Source organism: Cibotium barometz, chromosome 15 (genome assembly GCF_041138505.1).
Source record: "Cibotium barometz isolate CiBa-2024 chromosome 15, ASM4113850v1, whole genome shotgun sequence".
NCBI classification, from domain to species: Eukaryota; Viridiplantae; Streptophyta; class Polypodiopsida; order Cyatheales; family Cibotiaceae; genus Cibotium; species Cibotium barometz.
Window position 1 is genome coordinate 16,100,557 of NC_141060.1, and position 21,071 is coordinate 16,121,627.

Here is a 21,071-nt window from a genome sequence, read left to right on the forward strand (position 1 = left end):
ACGCATTCACTCTAGTCTTTGGTCCGAAGCGTGACTTGAAAATCAACATAGGTTTTTTTACGCATATCGAATGCCATATGACTCATTCCATGTTTTGCGTGAAATGATTGAGCCCTATTTGCCATCCACACATAGTGAGAACATAGTGCGTGATCCTATGCTGACCTTGCATTAGCAAAACTGTTCTTAGGGGTTCAATTCCCCTCATGCTCGATTACTTTGTTTGTGCGAGATCCATCCAACGACGTCCGGCCGGTGACATCCAACAAGTTCTTTGTCACCAATCGGACTTTTTGGAGATCATGTGCAAGATGCCACTCCGTCCGACAAGGTCCAATCAGTCACTCTTTTGCCGAACGGAGTCCACGGGTGGGAGACGTGTGCAGGCTAAGAGTGTTCATCTCCTCACTCTTTTTCTGTCTCCTCTCTCTCCCGCCTGTGGGAGGACGAGGGGAGGATAAGGCCACTTTGGGAGGAGTTTTTGGAAAGGAAAAGGAGGTATAAACCTAAGAAAACCTTAGGATATCGGATTAAAATGATTGCTGATAATTAATACAATAGGATTTCCCAAAATCTGCGCTCTCTCCATCTACTCTGCTCTGTGCAGGAAGAACTTTTGCTCTTCCATGTTGACATTGATTTTCTCCCTTCTCTGTTGTCAAACGTTGACGAGAACTCTCTCTCTCTCTCTCTCTCTCTCGCACGGCGGCCACAGGTGCAGAGGAATACACGCAGCGGCTCTGAACAGGATATCACCTTCTGTCCCTGTCTTGTACGAGCAGCAGTCTCTCTTTCTCGTGTGTCAAAATCTCCCTCTCTCTCGATTACAAGGCTGCGTCTCTTTCTCTTTCTTAGCGATCTTTGTCTCGACTACAAGCGAGTCTCGATTAGGAGGGTATTTTGGTCTCTCTAAACCCTAAGCAGGCAAGGTTCTCTCTCCCTTGGGTATCTTTGAACAGGCTATCTCGGCCTCTGTCTGCATGGCTGAGGGACATTCTTCTCTTATTGGAAAAATTATGTCATCGAAAGAGCGCATAGTTCAGAGAAAAATATTGAAAGCCTGGTTGAACTGAATTGCAACGTGCATTTGAATAATCGAAATCAGGATATTGGAAGCCTGGTTGAACGGTATTCATTTGTTGATGATTCTTCAGAAAAATCCATTACATGTTATGCAAGGTGATCTAGTGACTGCTAATATTGAAGTACATTAAGAGGTGCATTTTTAAGTGGCCAGTGGGAACAAAGGTGACCAAAAGCTGGGATTGGAAGGGGGAGCCTCAAGTCTGTGACGATATCCCCTATTCCGACGGAGAAGAGGGTCTTGTGATCTTTGTCGCAGGAGGGGACGAGGGGGGTGTGGGTGAAGGTGCTTGCGAATTGGGGTTGATGTTAGAGGCTGTGGGGAGGTTGATGAAAAGATTGAAGTGGTAGAACCGGTTGCATAGCAGCTTAAGCTTCACTTTCAACAGCTCCTCTAGCCCCACATCATCGTGTTGCCTTTTAGTCGGCTTCTTCACCCGGGGACCTTTTCAAAAAGGGGTGGTGTGCAGGGCACCACGCCAAACAGGGCGAGGGTTATTTGTATGCGCTGAGGGAAGGCTAAGGCACCATATGAGAGATGGTGACACTACCAGGATGAGAATGGACAGGAGTTGGAGAAGAGGAACATGAATAACGTGTATATGCACTTTGATCCTTCGTTTGGTATTAAATTACAAGGTATGACACATTGAAATGTATTAAATTTAGTGACAACATTGCTCTATTATATAGATTATTATTTCGAGCCTTAAATCTATCAACGATCCCAAACTGGTTTCTTCCCTGCTTTTGACTTCGAAGTATTACCGTAAACCCTGAAACTAATCTACAATCTATGAATTCTTTCATGACAATAGTGGAAGTTCTCGGCATTATGTGAACTCACTTGGTGTAGAGTATCAGCTTTTTCACTTGTTTGAAAGATTGCCAGAATGAGTGATTGATAAGATTAGTTGTTGTCATGAAAGTCTCCACAGCCCAATAATTTCTCCAAAAAGTCATTAGGAATTCCAATGAGTTCTAAAGTCCTTTCCCATACCCTCAAAGCCTTGCTTGTTTCTTTAGCCCTCTTGGCTTTAAGCCTAGGCTTGCAGTCTGATGAGAAAAGAGGGCAGACAGGCCAGTTCTTAGACCTCAGCCCCTTGGCATGTTCTAATGCTTGATCAGCTGTAGCACAAAATAACACGCTTCTGGCTCCTGCACCCCAGCAAAGAAAAGGTACACACATTACATTTGCATTCATCTAGGACCACAAACCTACATATGTATAGGATCAACATCAGTTAAACGCAAGAATACAAGCATGCCTAGGTTGCACGGCCCTGCACTTCAATTCCTTGCAAAACAAGGGTTGTCCCCGGCGCCATAAGATTACATAATATTCTACTGAGTAAGTTGTTCAGAATAAGGATCTGAAATCAATGCTCCTATGATGCTGCATGCTACAATTAACAAGTCAAAGAGGTGAGACACTGCACACATGCTGCCAGGCACTGAACACAGTGAGATGCCAAACACTGCCTACTTGGCCTCCCTTTACATTGATGCTTGGTGTTCAGATACGGTGGTTTTTTTGTGTTTGGGGTGGGGTGTTGTTCATAAACCCACCAAAACCATATTGCAAATGGTTCACATCAACACATAAAGAACAGATACCTTCAAGAGGACTGAAAAAGAAGATGGTACTGTGATGATGACTGGTTTGTAAGAGCGTTGGCAAAGTTCGAGTCTGCATTTCACATTGAGAGATTTAAGCATAAAGAAATTTTTGTAAGCAGGCATGCACATCAGAGAATGCAATCAGCTCTCTTGACATATACAGAGGTGTGCAAGCTGAAACCGATTCAGATGCGTGTAATGGACGTGCTTGTTTGACTGCGTGTGATGACAGATATGATGGTACATACCACATGCAATAAATGCATAACATACCACATTCGTTGCCACTACGCCGGGATTTACGCACATTGCATGCACACCAAATTGTATGGGAAGTCGACTCTCAAGAATACTGTTGAAATAAATCTGTTGAGAAGATAAAACAGTAAAGGCTTTCATGCCAACAAAATAGGCAGCTGCTATTATTCAGCAATTTTAGTGATGACTGTCAAAATGCAGCAACCAAGTAAACCGTCAACCTGAGCAAGCTTGCTTCCTGAGTATGCAACAGCATTGCTATATTTTCTCTTTCCAGCAGTAAGGTTTAGATCATCAGGATCCACTGCTCCAAAGCATTCCATCTGATTTTCTTCAAAAAAAGAAGAGTTTAGTTTGGTGGTGGTTTTTTCTTGGGGAAGGGGAACGGAAAGGGCGGGGGGGGGGGAGGGGGGGGGGGAGTGGGGATGATGGGGGTGGTGGGTTTACATAGTTAGAATGATTGACCTCTATGGAAGGACAAAACATGACCTTCCAAACCAAAACAAGCAAGGCTTGTATTTCATCCAGAAAGAAATCCCTAAAAAATAGACAAACATTGTGCAAAAATAGCTTATTTTTTGGAAAGCTTTTAGCTACTATTAGGTGGCAATTTTGTATAAAAATCCAATCATATACAAATCTTCTAAGGAATTAGCCGACAAGAGAATTGAGGAAACAATTGAGCAACCGAGAAAGGATCGATAGTAAACAAATTGTAAGGCAAATCACAGCAGTATGAAGCCTCAAGACAATACACCACCTTGCCATAAGGGTCGATACGAATCTTGTAAGGAATAAGTCAAGGAATAAGTCAAATTGACGAAACAATTAAGCAATTGAGCAAGGCTCAATAGAGACCAGAATCGTTAAGGCGAATCACGTCAGTATGAAACCTCTAGACCATAGACCACCTTGCCCTGGATGTGTGCCCCATACTACACTTGGCAATCACTGGGATTTGGCAGCTCACTCCCCGCCTCTAGGTCTAGATGGAATCAAGAACACACTGTTGGCTCCTACTTCCTTATGTAGAAACTCTCTCTACATTTGATGGAAAGAAAACAAAGGGGTCAGGCAGGGGGGATCTAAGCTTTGAGTATCTGAAGCTACATTGTTGTCCTCTAGGACATTAAGCAGCAGCTAATTATCTGCACATCTTGGCGTATGGTTATGGTTTCTCTAGACATGCTTTGCTGTCACAAGGAATTTTATCTGTTAATAATTATTTGTTGCTCTAAATTATTCATGACAACAATTTATTTGAAGAATTCACAATCATCCACACTGCACTCTGTCCCAATGGCCAGGACCTCCCCCCTGGTGGAGTATTTGCTTTTCCTCATTTGAGAATGAAGTACAACGCTAGCAAACCTTTTACCTCACCGTTCTCTCTGTGTGATTCGGGCCAGGCTCTCTTCAACTCCAGGCCAACTTATGTTAAATTTTCAGATTTACCAGTAAAACCTACCATAGTTAATAGATTGTCAGGTTGTGTTTGCTACACAAATTTAGAGGTGCAGAATATAGAATTGAAGATGCATGGTTGGTCAAACAGACGTTCAGTGTCAAATAATCATTACAAGATAAAATGCTTCCGACAAGCTAACTGACAAGTCTGTTGAGAGCCAGAGAGACTCTCAGGCAGCTAGAGAGTCTCCTCACTTTTTTTTTACCCATGATACTGAGGATTGCATCATGCAATCTAAGTGTGTTCACTGTTGCAATCTATTATGTACGCTGACCCCTCAGTGTCTTTCAATTCTCTGTCATCTTCTGTAATTCAAAATGTACAACACAAGACCAAAAGGAAGAAAATGAGGCAGCAACAGTATTAGGGCAAGAGGACTCACATCTGAGTTTACATTTACAATGCGAGCGGAGGCACAACGGAGCAAAGATGGAAGAAGCAATAATGTTAAAAGGGCAGGAGCAAGATGATTGACTTGTATGTGTTCCTCATAGCCATCCTCTGAAAATTTCTGTGGTGCTGGAGAGTCTCACATTATTAGTTTTTTTTCATACCAATTATTTTGCTTAAACTTGTTTTTAAAAATATACATGGAAAAAAGTACCGACAATTTTGCAGAGGTAATTTATTCAGATAAACAGAGCTACACAAAAGGACATCTAGTCAATCTCTCACCTAGCATGGAAAATATGCCAGCATTGTTGATAAGGACATGAAGAGGAGATTTGCGTGCCTCCCAAGCTGTGGCAAAAGACCTCACTGAAGAAAGGGAAAGCAAATTTAATTCCATAACCTGAAAATTCCAAAGTCGTATAAATCTGTTGTAAGCAGCATCACAATAGTAAAAATACTCTCTCTCTCTCTCTCTCGCTCAACAGAGGCTTGCATCCTCAGATCCAGACCACCTGCAGATTCAGGACATTCCTAGGCAGTGGGCACCACCAAGGGGCATCACCACAGGAGGTAGATATCGCAGCCTTGTACTCTGTCCATGAGAAGGACGACACATGATGAGTTCTAACACATAATGTTCTCTACCTACTCCATGGTATACAAAGGGTCTATGTAGTACTTTTTTTTTTGGTAATTAGTTTTTATTTTTGATGTTGTCTAAACATCCTATCTATTCATGGATCATATGTAACGTCTTTCTTGGTCTCATTGACCCTTTGGGTCTTTGTACATGTTAATAAAATCTCTCTCTCTCTCTCTCTCTCTCTCTCTCCCCTTTGTACTGATACAGAAATATATTTGCACATGTATCCACATGTTCACAATGATGAGCTGATGTGTTGTGTCTGTTGGAAATCATGTAACCATAGAAAATTCTGCTTGGAGTGCCCACCTCATGGCATTGGAAGCACCTCATCTCCCTGAAATGAAAATCCATTTCCTCCTTGGTTAGAAATCCAGTTCTCTTTGCTTGTTGGGGTGGTCTTCTCTTTCTTCTTCTATGAATAGTTCCTTTTGTTCTAATGAGATGAAGAGGCTTTTTGCTCCTCATCGTAGTACACAATCTGCTCCAACTCCCGAGCCAAAGCTAGAGCTTTAGCGAAAGTTCAGTAATCGAAGCCATGCACAAGGGTTACACTCTCTTGCTCTCTCTCGTTTGCATAAGGGTGTGCATCATTTCATCCTTTTGATCATTACACTTATACTCATTCTTAGCGTCTGGCAGGGCAAATCTCTGCTGCAATATCTTGACAAGTATATTTCACGTATAGGGGACATCACACACACACATATGTGTGTGTGTGTGTGCATGCGCGCACGTGCGTGTGCATATTAGAGAGAGAGAGAGAGAGAGAGAGAGAGAGAGTCAAGTATATTCATGTGGCTATATATTGGATGAGGGTACTCAAAGCTACACCTATGGTTCAGAGTAATTAGTGAGGGAAAGCTAGTACATCACATGGCAGCCTTGTGGCCATTTGTACAGTAATTTTGGTGATACATCTTCTATTAGAAAAAAAAAAAAAAAAGAGTTAGGTATATTATCGTTTTCAAAATACCCAAAGAGTCTTTGAGACCAAATGTAGTACAAGGCTTCCATGTGATATTAAGCCATGGAAAAGATAAAGAAACTAAAGAGACTCATTCAAAAAGATAGACTAGTTGTATGTTTATCGCCTCATCATCATCATCAACAAATTGAAGACCAGCAGGAAGGGGTCAGACTCTATGCCCCGCCAACATTGGATAGAAGCCAAGTCAGATGGAGTCAGAAATGCAACAATTCAGCGGCATGATCAAGCATGTGGTGGGTAAAGAAAATGTCGTGGCAGATGCACTCCACCGGTTGGGACTGTCTCTCAGCTTAGTAATCTAAGAGGGCAATTTTGATGGCATGAAGAATCCATACATTTAGGACTCACAGTTAGGAGGTCATAATTTCATGTTATGCCATTTATGACAAAAGTTTTTTTTTTCTCAAAAACCATCTGTGCATGCTCCTTAATTGCACTTGAATTTGCTCCACAAGCATTAAGCATAATTCAATGCAAATTAGCAGAGGGAGGTAGGAGCCTTAGAGGAACTTAAATGCAGATATCATAAGCATTTGACTATGTTAGTGAAAGTCACACCTTTTTTTCCAAGTTGAGATCATGTCAATCAATCGGAATCTTTGCCACTCTTAGAGCTTCAACCCCTACTTTGAGGGTTAGGGGGAGCAACGAGTATTGGACCACCACCTACCGTGGTGCAAGAGGAGGAGCATCCATATCTGGTGAATACCAAGGAAGTGAGTGGATAGTGTTGTGCAGGTTAAAGCATGATTCAACCAAGCCTAGACACTACTTGGTCACATGCATCAGCCCCACCCATCAGATGCAAGTCTACTAGGACTCACTCATTGTTAGAGTTCAGTGCTTGTACTGCTATGTGGATGAATCTCTCTCATTTGCTAAACAACTCTGTGCCTAAACTCTCTGCATGATTGAAATTGCATCCACCAGAGCCTCTTGACATTTTACTTGGGCTCTTGATTGAACTATAGGAAAGCTCTGATGCAAATTATGATTATCTTTAGCACAAGCGATAACTCTTGTTTAAAAGTCATCTGTTGGTACAGCTCTTTCTCGTTCAGGTCGGGAAGCCTCTGAAGGGGGGACGATAGTGATTGGCTTAATTAAAACTACGCTGAGGGTAGAATTAAACTGTGGTTAATGGAAATTCTTAGAAGACAAGTAGAGGCTTTCTTTTTAAACCAAGTCATACTTCCCCACAATAATGCATGTAACTTCTTCCAAACAACAACTCAACATATTCCTGCATGGCTTCAAGGATCGGGAAATTGCTGCTGGGAGGCCATTTCCGTCCAAAAAATCACGAGCCCCAGGAAGGGGTGAGTCATCTTCTTTGGAGAAACGGCCAACCATAGCCATTCCCAGCTGTCATGGTCATGAGTCGTGGGAAATGGGATCTCAAACCTATTCTATGGAAAGTTACTCCCAACTCAGCACTACAGAATTGATTCGATAGTTGCCTGAAAAGGAAAAGGAAATGGAAAAGGCTGATGTCCATGCAATGGAAACAATCTGAGACTAGGAAGGAAACGGCAAGTCTCTAACAATACATAGTATACATGAAACGTAAAATTGTAAAATTAAATTGAGGGAAAAAGTTGAGAGAAATAGAAAAGAAACATGGGGTAGATCATAACTTGGAGGAGGTGGTAAGTAACTTTGAGAAAACAAAACTTACAAGGAAAATTTTTGCGGATTGAGAGAAGGAAATGGGAAACGGAAACAGCAAGTTGAGAGAAATGACGGTGTTTCTGCTTTTCTGGCTAGGAAATGGCCATTTCCTTTTGAACTATTATTCATCCCCCTAAGGTTTGATATGGCAGAACATCGCAAGCTCTCTCTTTTCTTTCATCATTTGTATCCCATTAACCCATCACTGTTGCTAGCTCTAGCCCATCCTCTGTATTTCTTTTCAGCTGTAGCCCCCACTCCCAGAGCCCATGATGCTCTAGCCCATCTTCTGTATTTCTTTTCAGCTGTAGCCCCCACTGCCAGAGCCCATGATGGCTGGGAATGGCCAAGGGGAAGCCATTCTGTCATGGATTCCCATATGTAATGGCTTCCCCTCGGCAATTCTCAAATCCTTCACAAACATGGGAAGGAGTCCCATTCTAGGGATGATATTGACAAGCAAATGAAAGAAGAACGATGTTGATAGGCTGGTACATCAGGATTTTAAAAATCAGTTGATGCAGAATTTGAACGTGATGGTGATGGGAAGAAAAGCTCTGAATATTTTGAAAAAGGAGAGTGCTCGATTATACGGCTGAGATTGCTCCTCTTTCACCACACAACTGTGACGATTAAGGTATGGCACAGCAAGGCTGTGCCATTCATGCCTGAGTCATATTCTTAACATTCTGAAGCAAATGTAATGAACAATCAAGGGTGATAGCATTGATTTTATGTCAAGATTATCGACAATTGCTACCTCAATATCTAACAATATATCAGTCTGTTTGAGCCATTCTTGAATCAAGGCCTCTGCAGCAACAGTATTCCTGCAAGCAAGAATCACATGTGCTCCTGCCTCTGCAAGTTGTCTGCCATCATTCCACACAGAAACTACTAAGCATGCATTGACAATCAAAATGACAAGAAAGACCAATACAAGGCAGGAAATGCTTACTTTGCAGTTTCAAGGCCGATGCCGCTAGTGGCACCGGTTACTACACATGTAAGACCGGTAAGCTTTGGCAAGGCCAGGCGTTTGGGTAGATGGCGAGTGTAGATTTTCTGAAACAAGATTTCACTAGTGACATGAATCAAAGCAGCCACCCATTCTGCCCAACCCAAACCAACACTCTTCATTTGGCGTTTTTTTTCAATCTGCACCACCAACGTCTATCCATTCAATAATTCTTCCAAGTCTGATTTGAATGTCATGCAGAGATGTGCAGTTTCACCAAGTTTTAAAGACAAAATTATTACGGATAATGTATCCGTTTAAGGGTTACAAAATCTGTTCACCTAAAATGAGACATTCTTAGGATTAAAACCATTAATATTACGTCTTTATTACAAAATCAAGCTCGGATATGGTGATACACATTGATATCTGAGAGATGGTTCTGTTAAAACCCTACCTCATGCTTTTGTTCAATGGAGAAACCTGGAAAAAAAGCACATAAATCTTTTCTTTGCTTGCATGGCTTTGCAGAATCACTCCTACAACCTACCGAAACCCTATAAATGCAAGGTTTGTGCACAGAGAAAAGCTTTCTGGCTATGGCGAAAGGCAAACAGCGTTGTAATCCGAGACACTATTATATTCGTGAATTGGCTATGGAGAGGGGGGGGAAAGGGCAGAAGCTAAGCTTTCTAGCTATGGCCCTGATAAAAATCAGAAAAAAAAGCGAAGCCTTGTGGCTGTGGGGACAGGAAAGCAAAGCTATTCAGCTATGGAATCCTTTCTGGCTATGGCGATGATGAAAAGCAAGGAACTAAAGCTTTCGGGCAATGGCGAAAGGCAAAGGAAGGTAGAGAAATCTCACCTCTACAGAAAGAGCTCCTGGCTATGGCGCTTTGCTTGCAGATTTTCTTGCACAGGAAAGCAAGGAGCTCTCCAGACACGCGCGCAGGTCTTCTTCTTCCTTTCGACGAGTTCATCAACTCTTATTGCTCCATGTTTAAATTTTTATTTCATTTTATTGTCATGATGTAAAGTGATATGTAACCACCATTAATTTATCAATAAATATCATTTCAAATGGTTCCCCATCATCTCTCACACACACACACACACATATATATGTGTGTGTATGTATGTATATATATGTGTATGTATGTATGTATATCCTCCTGCATACACCATAAACAATCCTTCTTAGCCTCCATGGAACTCAACAAGTTGCATTGAAATTTCCCCTTTTTTTTAGTTTTATTCAAGCTGGATGACCATCTAGCTTGCATAATACTAGTTGGACATTGGACATTGGAAATATGTGTCTTTATCCTGAAAGTAAGTGTAAGTGTTTGTGCACTCACGTACTTGCGCATGCTACTGTGTACATGTACGTGTGTATGTGCATCTGCTGCGTGCATACGCTTTCCCCTCTAGCAAATATATTCATTTGTTCGCAACAACTGCTATCAAGGGGGTGACTATCATTTTGCCATCCTTGAGACTTTGACAACCCCAGTTTCCCTAGCCAAAATACCCTCACTTTGTAGCATCTATCGTACCTCCATGCCCCTCTCACTCCTTAAAGCTTCAAAAATATGTATTTATATTAAAGACGAGTAATGTTCACGAAAAGCTACTAGCATAGAAATTCATCCAATGTAAATCTACATAAAGAGCTGAGCTTTTCACGATATTAATCTTTTTGAATAACTCAAAAAATCAAGTAGAGATTTTTAATAGAAATGATGACAAGTTACAAATCCCTTTTTCTAGAACAGTCATGATCAGTATCGTGCAGTTTTAATTATATGAAATAGGTATCATACATGCTAAGAAATAGGTATCGTGCAATTTTAATTATATGAAATAGGTACATGGTAAGAAAGATCCAACAAATACTAAGTGTCTTTCACTCCATAGCTTAACACTTAAAATAGTTTAAGGAGCTTCCAAAAGATACCTTTTCAAACCCACCTTGAGTATATATGCTAAATAAGTAGGTTAGTGAGGTCATAATAATGTTGAAAAAGGTATTGAAGCTCTCCTCTTCACTTCTCTCACCCTCTTCTTGTTGGAGTACCAACCAAGCCTAAATGTGTTGTGCAATTGAGTTACATAAGCTACTAGGTACCTTAACCAGAAGATTTTGAAACTTCAACCTCCTAATATATTATTTTATCTTCAAAAAAATGGTCACATTTATTTTATTCAATGTCATTAGTTCACATCATGAAGCTCACCATGAAAGCAACACTTTATGCCAGCTCTTTGGATGCCCAATCAATGCACCTTGCATGTGGTGCTTTGCCTCTACCTCCATGCATCCAAGAACTTCCAACTTAGAAAATGTGTTTACTCCCTTTCTCCATGTCCCATCATTGCTTGCAAACCTCGTGCTTTGTTCAATTCTCTAGCTTACACTCTCCATCTTGGAACAAGATGTGATTAGTCCAATTTCTCACCTTCTCAGCCGACAAAAAATAACGGATTGTCCCACTTTTTTTATAGTATGTGATAGTTTTTCATGCTTACCACATCCCAACACATATTGATGGATCATATTCCAAAATAACTCCATTGGTGTAAGCACCATAATTTTCTTGGGATTGATTCCACATGCACAAACTTTTAAGATCAAGAGACTAATTTTTTTAAATGATGGGGAATCAAGAAGAACTTTAGTGCAGTTGGCTTCATGAAAGACAAATAACTTGTAGGAACTCTCTCTCTCTCTCTCTCTCTCTCTCTCTCTCTCTCTCTCTCTCACACACACACACACACACACACACACACACACACAACCCTCCTAGCTTTATGAGAGAAAACCCACAAACTTTTCCTTCTTTTTTTGGGTGCTCGCGTGGGGGGCATGCAATTTCAATACATTTATATTGCACCTTCATCTAAGGGGGTACTTTTACTAAATCGGTTTCAAGTTATACCTAATCCCTTTTTATAATGTGTATCCAATCAAACTACTCTTTTTTAAATCAAAATTGTCAATTCCTTTCTTTTCCATCAATGTTACCCATTGTGTATGAAAATTTTCACATAACTTAATGTAAATAATCTTATGCATCTTTTATAGGATATCATTTTGGTATCCATTGTTGGCCTTCTAAATCCTTTAATTGTCATTTTCAACCTTTTGGTAATCACCAAAATAAAAAACAGTGTGTTTAAAGGTGAGTGTCGTTCGTACCACAAAAAGTTTGATGAAATAGACAAAATCTTTTACTATGAATCATATTTTTTTTGGTGAAGAAGATCACCAATCAAAGTTTCTTTTCTACACTTTTGACTTCTAAATTTTCAAAAACAAAAGTCATTACTGCTATTAGCTCTTTGACATGGCATCAAGAATCCAAATAAGCATCTTTTTCAAGAACCAAAATTTGTCCATATAACCTTCGATGTGTATTGTTAAAGACACGAGCTACTTTATAGTAATTTCCATGTGTTATGGCTTGATGAACATAAGCTCAAAAGCTTCGACTTTAATAATGAGTAGCACAAATCATAACATGATGGAATGCACATAGTTTTTGGAAACATAAAATCCTTAAAATATGGAAACCTTTTAAATAAGACGTGACTTTCTTATCTTTGTGGAAAATATATGCATTAAAAAAAGGGTATTTATATGTCTCACTAACAACCTCACACCAAATTTTTGTGGTAATTTTCAAGTTATGTGGCATGGTGTATGTATGAAAGTAAAATAATAGAAATTCAAGCATATTACATTGGCATAGATGCACCCACTTATACTATATTATAACTAAAATTTATTAATTTGGGAAACCACTCGAGCATCATTATGTAAGGTAATTTTCAAGTCGTGTGGCATGGTGTATGCTTGAAATTAAAATAATAGAAATCGAAACATATGACATTAGCATGGATGCACCCACTTATATTATATTATAACTAAAATTTCTTAATTTGGGAAACCACCCAAGTATCATAATATAAGGTGCTTAAAATAATTCTCTGAACCTTCTCATGTTTATTGTAATTTTTTATTTAAAAAATCTTAGGATTTTGTCTCTTGAAGAAATTGATTATTAAGTAACGTATACTGAACATAAATGGATATGGTTATATAAAGTAATTCATACGCAACATAAATGTTTATTAAGCGTCCAAGAAAGTTGGTAATCAAAAGAGCATGATATTTCTAGTTTTCCATTAGCACAAATCGACAACAATCATAACCACCACTAGTCCATGTGATCATCATATCTTACTGTATCTTGTTTTCTTAATCAAAGATACTAAATTCTCATATCAAGGATGACAAATGAATGAGTATTCTAAAGTATATATATTTCCAAGTTCCTTCATAATGATTTATGAATTGAGGTTGAAAAACTCAACTATATCTTGTTTTCTTAATCAACAATTCATAATGATTTATGAATTGGTGTTGAAAAACTTAACTATATCTTGTTTTCTTAATCAAAGATACTAAGTTCACATATCTTGTTTTATTAATCAAAGATACTAAGTTCACATATCTTGGTTTCTTAATCAAAGATACTAAATTCACATATCTTGTTTTCTTATTCAAAGATACAAAATTACACTATATCTTGTTTTCTTAATCAAAGACACTAAATTCACCTATCATGTTTTGTTAATCAAAGATACTAAAGTCACGTTTCAAGGATGATAATGGAATGAGTATTCTAAAGTAAAAATATTTCCAAGTTCCTCCATAATTATGTATGAATTGGTGTTGAAAAACTCAACTTTTTGTGAATCTTAGCCTTTCTTCACTTACATATTAACCGATAAGTGTTTTTCATATATGTTTATTTATGTATTTTACATATATGTTAATTTGTGAGGACCCGTCAAAATGTAGAGGAGGGTTTTTATTCTATAAACAAAAAATCTAGATTTTCTAGTTGATTATGCTATTTGAGGCTTTTTAATAGGTGGATTGTATATTTGTGTGTGGGTATATTAAAATCTCTTATGAACCAACCTATTCAGAACTCAAATGTTTTCTGGCTAGCCAATCATAATGTTAGTGGGTTTTCAATCTCATTATGGAATGGATCTTATTTTTGTGAATGGATTACGTGGATGATTGGTGGGGTTGGCTTATGTACCTTAGTTCAATTTGGTTGTCAACAGGTAGTTTTACTATAACTTGACTCATTTTGGTAATTCTCCTTATGGGCTACTTAATTGTGTGGCCATCTAAACTCCCAAGCTTGGTGTGACTATTAGCTCAAGGTAAGTTTTTCTTATGGATCAAGATCACTACTACGATAATAATGTGAAGCTCCATTGGCATCTAGGCTAGCTTGAAAGCTTAGAAATTTACTTTTATATTTGAGAAGGGCCCTGTGAATCTTAGCCTTTCTTCACTTACATATTAACTAATAAGTGTTTTTCATATATGTTTATTTATGTATTTTACATATATGTTAATTTGTGAGGACCTGTCAAAATGTAGAGGAGGGGTTTTATTCTATAAACAAAAAATCTAGATTTTCTAGTTGATTATGCTATTTGGGGCTTTTTAATAGGTGGATTGTATCTTTGTGTGTGCGTATATTAAGATCACTTATGAACCAACCTATTCAGAACTCAAATGTTTTGTAGCTAGCCAATCATAGGGCTAAGGTTGATGACTCACCAATTTCATTATGTTAATGGGTTTTCAATCTCATTATAGAATGGATCTTATTTTTGTGAATGGATTACGTGGGTGGTTGGTGGGGTTGGCTTATGTACCTTAGTTCATTTTGGTTGTCAGGTAGTTTTACTATAACTTGACTTATTTTGGTAATTCTCCTTATGGGCTACTTAATTGTGTGGCCATCTAAACTCCCAAGCTTGGTGTGACTATTAGCTCAAGGCAAGTTTTTCTTATGGATCAAGATCACTACGATAATAATGTGAAGCTCCATTGGCATCTAGGCTAGCTTGAAAGCTTAGAAATTTACTTTTATCTTTTAGAAGGGCCTTGAAGATTTATCTTTTAGATTTGAGGAGGGCTTTTTCTTTAAGAAGGGTCTAAAAGATATAAGTATGATCATATATAGCCTTGTGTGAGTGTATGTGTAGTTCAACATGAGAGCTTGGAGACATGAGCCAAAAATGAGAGTCAACACACGTGAGCCTGGAGACGTGAGCCGTGAGCCGTGACATGAGCTCAAGTTAACACACGTGAGCAATGAGTCAACATACATGAGTCAACCAACGTGAGTCAACATATGTGAGTCTAGAGGTAAGTATACCTAATACTATACCAACGTGAGGCGTGAATCAACATACATGAGTCAAGCAACGTGAGTCCAGAGGTAAGTATACCTAATACTATACCCACAAATTAGTACTACTTTGAAGACTTGTAAGGACATACCTACTCATGTCTTTTGAGGATTTTCCTATTATGCAGTCTATACAAGCTACAATTTCTAAGGAAAATTCTTATCCTTTATAATTATTGGGACATTAAAGTATAATTATTACCTATTAATTACACACTAATCCCTACATAGCCTCTATTTGATTAAAGTCAGTGCCCAAGTAGACCTATTTCATATATATATAAATCATGACCCTAGTTCACAAAAGAGGTGTAATTACATACCAACCCTATCATGTGCCTCTTTTATTAAAGTTGGTGCTGGTAGGCCTTTTTTATTTTTATTTTTAAAATGTGAGCCTAGTTCATAGGAAAAACGTGAGCCTACAAATGTGAGTCAACACATGTGAGTTTGGAATTGTAAGTTAATAGGCATGAGTTAACATACATGAGTCAACACACATAAGTCTACAGATGTGAGTCTAGAGGCGTAATTCAATATATGTAAGTGAACACACGTGAGCTTAGACTTGAGGCGTAATTCAATATATGTAAGTGAACACACTTGAGCTTAGACTTGAGTCTAGAGGCATGAACCTAGAGATGTGAGCCCAGCCCAAAAATAAAAATTTTAAAAAAACCAAAAATAAAACTCACACAAAAAAGACTTATTTTTGTAGCTTGAGTAGAATAGATGTGTCTGGAATCAGTTTCAAACCTGCTCTTTAGAAGCACTAGAGAACATTTTACTAGAGTGAAACCTTTAATGCAAACTTGATCTAAACTAATTGTTAAAAACAACAATATATTTAATTTTCGATCCTAGAAAATGACCGACACTGAGAATAGACTTGCTCTTTAGAAGCACTAGAGACTCTTTCACTAGGGTGAAACCTTTGATGCAAACTCAATCTGGACTAATTATTGGAAATGACAATACATTCAATTATAGTGCATCAAACCATACTTTCTTAAACCCACCCAACCTTTGGTTCTGGAGCAAATGACTAGCACTCTCAACAGAGTGCTCCCCAATTAAGATAGCAAAACTCCTTTGGATCCACCTCAAGTGAGGATCTTTGGGAAGAAATGAGCTATAACTGAAGACGGATGTGAGCGAAGGAACAACAACAATCTAAAGGAATAAAGATGTGAGCGAAGGAACAATGGTACACCTAGAAATAGGAGCCGCTTTGATTCCAAGCCTTAAATCCACGAGCTAGCCCAAAAAAACATTGCTATAAACTTCATAAAAAGGGCATTAAACTACGCTATCTTTTGCCAAAGACCTCAAGGTTTTCTCCCTCACAGGAAGTGGTCAACCCATGTCTGGTTTCAAACATTTGATGTCAATCTTGAGCTCGGTTTAGCCACAACTACACAGCCCCACAACCATAGTTATGGCAATCGGGACATATCTCTTTTGTTGTGTCATAGGGATAAGTATTTTATAAAACACCCAACAACAAGCGTAGACAATGCAAGTGGAAGTATCACCTTCTCAAGGCGCTCATTATAGAAGCTTCTTCCATGGAACCAAGCTCTAGTTCTTCTTTGTTTGAACAAGGAACATGGAACATGGAACATGAGAAAGCGTAAAGGGCCAATGTTTGGGACTACCTCAGACCCAAGGGATAAACCCACGGGACAAGAAATCCCAAAACCTGAAATACTTCGGTTTTATGCAACCACTCCCCTTACGTTCCACCGCCATGTGAATACGCATAAGATACGCTTAGGATGGTGTTTGAAATAGGAAGGGGGATTGTATAAAACCTAGAGGTTCAAATTTGGGCAAAACCAAGTCTATCCACATCTCAAGGATGATGACCAAATTTGATGGAATTAAAGATCCTACTCAATACGTACAAAAGTTTGATCAATTTTGTGAGGCATCAAAAGGATGGATGATCCCACCAATATCTTTTCTTTTAAAATTTACCTTAAAGGCAAAGCTCCCTAGTGGTTTAGATCTTTAAACCCACTTCAAAATGCTAGCTATGAGGTCTTGAGACACACATTCATCGTGAGATTCTCACCCAGGTGGGCTAGTGGAGCCCCATATCTCTATAACCTTAAGTAAGAGGAGGGAGACACAATGCAAGACACTATTGCTAACCTTACTGCCCATTCCAAATGTGCCTCAATTATCACATATTCTAGTGCTCGTTTACCAAAACCTTTTACCAAGAGGTATGTATAGACTGTCACCAATTCTATACCCAACTTTTGTATTATTATCATCCCCAACGGTTCCTCCTAGAATCGTGTTGGTATAGCAATACATGATGACTTTGCTAGTAGACTTCGAGAGTCTAGAATATGAGAGTTACGAGTCATAGGTGTAGTACAATTCATATGGATGTCTAGAACAACCCCCATCCATTGACTTTGCCTCATTGTTTGAAGCTATGGTGCAGCAAAGGGGGCAAGAGGCTTCAATAACGTCACCCTGGCCACCTCTCCAAGGTTTCCATTGCAAGGGCCTGCACCGTGTTATTAAGTGTCCTCATAGAGCCGTTCGCTCTCCAACTAACCCAGCTCCATCCTTGAATCTGATGCCAAAAACCCTAATGTCATTCTATATAGAGGTACATGCTACAAGTGTGGTTTCAAACATGCTTTCAAAGATTATCCCAATAGAGTGACAATCACCCCACTGGCCAAAGTATCAGCCACTTCGATGAGCCTTAAATTGTAAAGTGTACAAGGAGGGACTTATTCATACACTCCCCCTTAATACCTCTCCTTAATGCTATCACAATGGAAAAAGGATACTAGGAGTTTATTTTAGGTTTGACGAGAAGAAAGAGCCATAGCTTTTGGAAGAAAATGTCACTCCTCAATAGGTGCAAGCTTTTAAATAATCGCATGAGAGAGCTAGCAAAAAAGTGATGTATTTGCTATCTATTAGCGTGTCGGATGCTATGATTGGTGATATACAAGATGTAGAGCGACACCTTAAGGATGCATGGGTACAATAAGTTGTATAACACAAGGACTAAGCCACTTTGGTTTATTAGAGTTATGGCATAGTTATAATGCTAGCTCATGTAGTCAGTTCACACTATGAACCGACCTTTTTATATTAAAGTAGAAGAGTAATTTTCTATATAGTATGTACTCTTACCTTTATGTTATGGTTATAGAGCAGAGAAGAGAATAGAAGAAATTTAGCCATCCATCTCTCTTGTATTCTTATCTACTTGTGTGTATGTGTGTTTTCTTATAAACAAGCTCAAGCTCACCCTCTCCCCCATATTCTTATCAAGCATGTGAGGTAGCTTGTTTGTAAAAGCTATTAGCAGATATGGGTATGCCCATGGATAGGGTTGTTATCATTTATTGTGACAACATCAGAAGCATATAGTTAGATAGTAACCCAATGTGTCATGCTAGAATGAAGCACATAAAAGTACATTATCACTTTGTGAGAGAGAAGGTTCTAGGTAGGTGATATGGATTTGGTGTATGTAAACACAAAGGACTAGGCAGCTCTAGCATCTTCACAAAGGTATTAGGTACAGAGATGCTCCATAAGTTCATGAGCTTACTTGAGGGGGAATTCTGAAATATCGAGCTCAACTAGTGCAGATATGAGTGAAATGCCAAAATGATAGCTTGCACTTATGCCACTGGCATGGTTGGTGAGATTATGGGTGATATGTTGCCAACAATGGTTTACAAGCTATGTGACAGCAATGGTTTACAAGCTATGTGACAACCATGTTGGTTTACTAGAGTTAAGGCATAGTTATTTAGCACCAGCTCATGTGCAAATTCCCACATCCATGTGATCCTGTGGAGGGACCTTTGATGGTTGGTATAGAGCTATTAATATAGAGGCTATATACTGGTAGAAGCTAGGGAGTAAACTCACAATGATGACTAATGAACTTTGAGGAGAAGGGGCTAGCCATGTATCTATATAGACATGTATACACGGGGTGATGACTGTGTAGGCCCACAGTCATAGTCGGTGCCCATTGTCCCCGTGGTATAGACTTGTCCCATAAAGATATACAAGAAATTGTGTAGCAATATGCCCATCTCCACCAGTGCATTCAAGCTTATCTTAGGCCCTTTTCATGCCTCGCAATGTTAGGATAGGGTTTCCAAAGAGTAAAGTCTACCTACTCCATGTGTGGACCATTAACGGTCTAGTGTAGCATACAACCTATTTGGTAGTGTGCTAAATCTAATGTAAGCCTTCTTTGAACCATCTAGCCTCCTAGCCCACCTTCCCATGTGAATACACAGATGCCGACAGTGCCAAGTGATTAGGTTTCTTAACCAAGTCTCCTCCTCATAATGGGGGCCGTACAAACATGAGCTATATAGGGTGGAGCATTGATATCCACCAACAACAAGAGTAGACAAGCACATAAGAGAGATGGATGGCCGAATTTTATTTTATTCTCTTGTCTTCTCTACAACCATAACATAAAGATAAAAGTACATACTTTAAGGGAACTTTATTTTATTTTATTCTCTTGTCTTCTCTACAACCATAACATAAAGATAAAAGTACATACTATAAGGGAACTTACTCTCCTACTATAACGTACAAAGTTTGGTCCATATTGTTAACTGTATCACTTTAGTAATACAATATTCTTCTCTATCTCTATTATTATGAAATTTGAGTTTTAAAGTTTTGTGCCGTGAAGGATCGTACTTCTTGTGATGAGTGTTTTATTGTATACACCACACATTATATCCTCTTACATTGTATTTGAGCTTTGGATTGGTACACAACTTCTACTATCTAGTAGTCGCTTAGAGAAATGGCATCTTCCATAAGACCACGCCCACCACTGTTTGGTGCTGATGTGGAAAGATTAATGACACCAATTATCCTCTCTAAAAGTTCAAGCTTAAAGCCATTCTTTCCTCCTATAAACTTTGGGAAACCATCACCACCACTGGTAAGGGATGCAGACACTTGTTGTTTGCTGACCTTATCCAAGCTTGGAGACAAAGGGATTCAGATGCTCTCTGTGCCATCATTATGAGTTATAGAAGATAGTGTGTTGACCATGGTGCAGCATGGTCTCCACCATACAGCTGCACTGTAAAAGCATGGATCTTGTTTTGCAAAGCCAGTATGAGACCACAAATTCCTCAAGTATTCAAAATCTCAAAAATCATCTTCAACAAGAGAAGTGAATGAAGGTGAAACAGTGGAGGTATTTCTCATAGGAATCAAATATGACCATGGCCAGATGATGGCTACCAATAGGCATGAGTGCGCTTACCTCTCGAATCTCACTCACCTCATTATCTAAGGGTATTTTTGCCTAAGTATTATAGTTTTGTTACATCTTTGAATGTTGGTGTCAAGTCTACTCCTCTTACATTTGAGGAGTTCATCTCTCATTGCTTTGGGATGAGGAGATGCAGAGTCGCAATTGTGTCTTTCTCCACTGCTACTACTAACACAAAGATGAAGGGTAAGGATTTGAACTCTTCAAATTAGAACAGGAAAGGACACATAGCCAAAGAATGTAGGAAAAAGCAAGCAGATTCCAAGAATGGCGCTCTAGGAAGAATCTAATTATGCTGTATAAATAGAGCTATTTATTTCCATTGAAGAAGTGCACAGTGAGACAACTAGTATTACAACACATAATGATTCTTCGATCACATCGACAATGGGGC

General features: G+C 39.0%; 1 protein-coding gene across 2 annotated transcripts; it reads right to left on the reverse strand.

The window, feature by feature from the left end:
- Positions 1–1,968: 1,968 nt before the first annotated feature.
- Positions 1,969–10,052, reverse strand: LOC147631008 (dehydrogenase/reductase SDR family member FEY-like). 2 transcript variants are annotated; one of them, XM_086809014.1, is made up of 9 exons: positions 9,951–10,052; positions 9,086–9,285; positions 8,888–8,999; positions 5,105–5,222; positions 4,812–4,948; positions 3,183–3,284; positions 2,977–3,069; positions 2,701–2,773; positions 1,969–2,241 (listed from the first exon to the last, which is right to left on the reverse strand). In XM_086809014.1, exons 2-9 carry the CDS (start codon positions 9,265–9,267, stop codon positions 1,994–1,996), a joined length of 1,065 nt encoding a protein of 354 aa, XP_086665140.1. In that variant the 5' UTR covers positions 9,268–9,285; positions 9,951–10,052; the 3' UTR covers positions 1,969–1,993. The 2 variants fall into 2 exon arrangements, with proteins under 2 accessions (XP_086665140.1, XP_086665141.1); XM_086809015.1 differs by lacking the exon at positions 9,951–10,052 and adding an exon at positions 9,543–9,673.
- Positions 10,053–21,071: the final 11,019 nt, after the last annotated feature.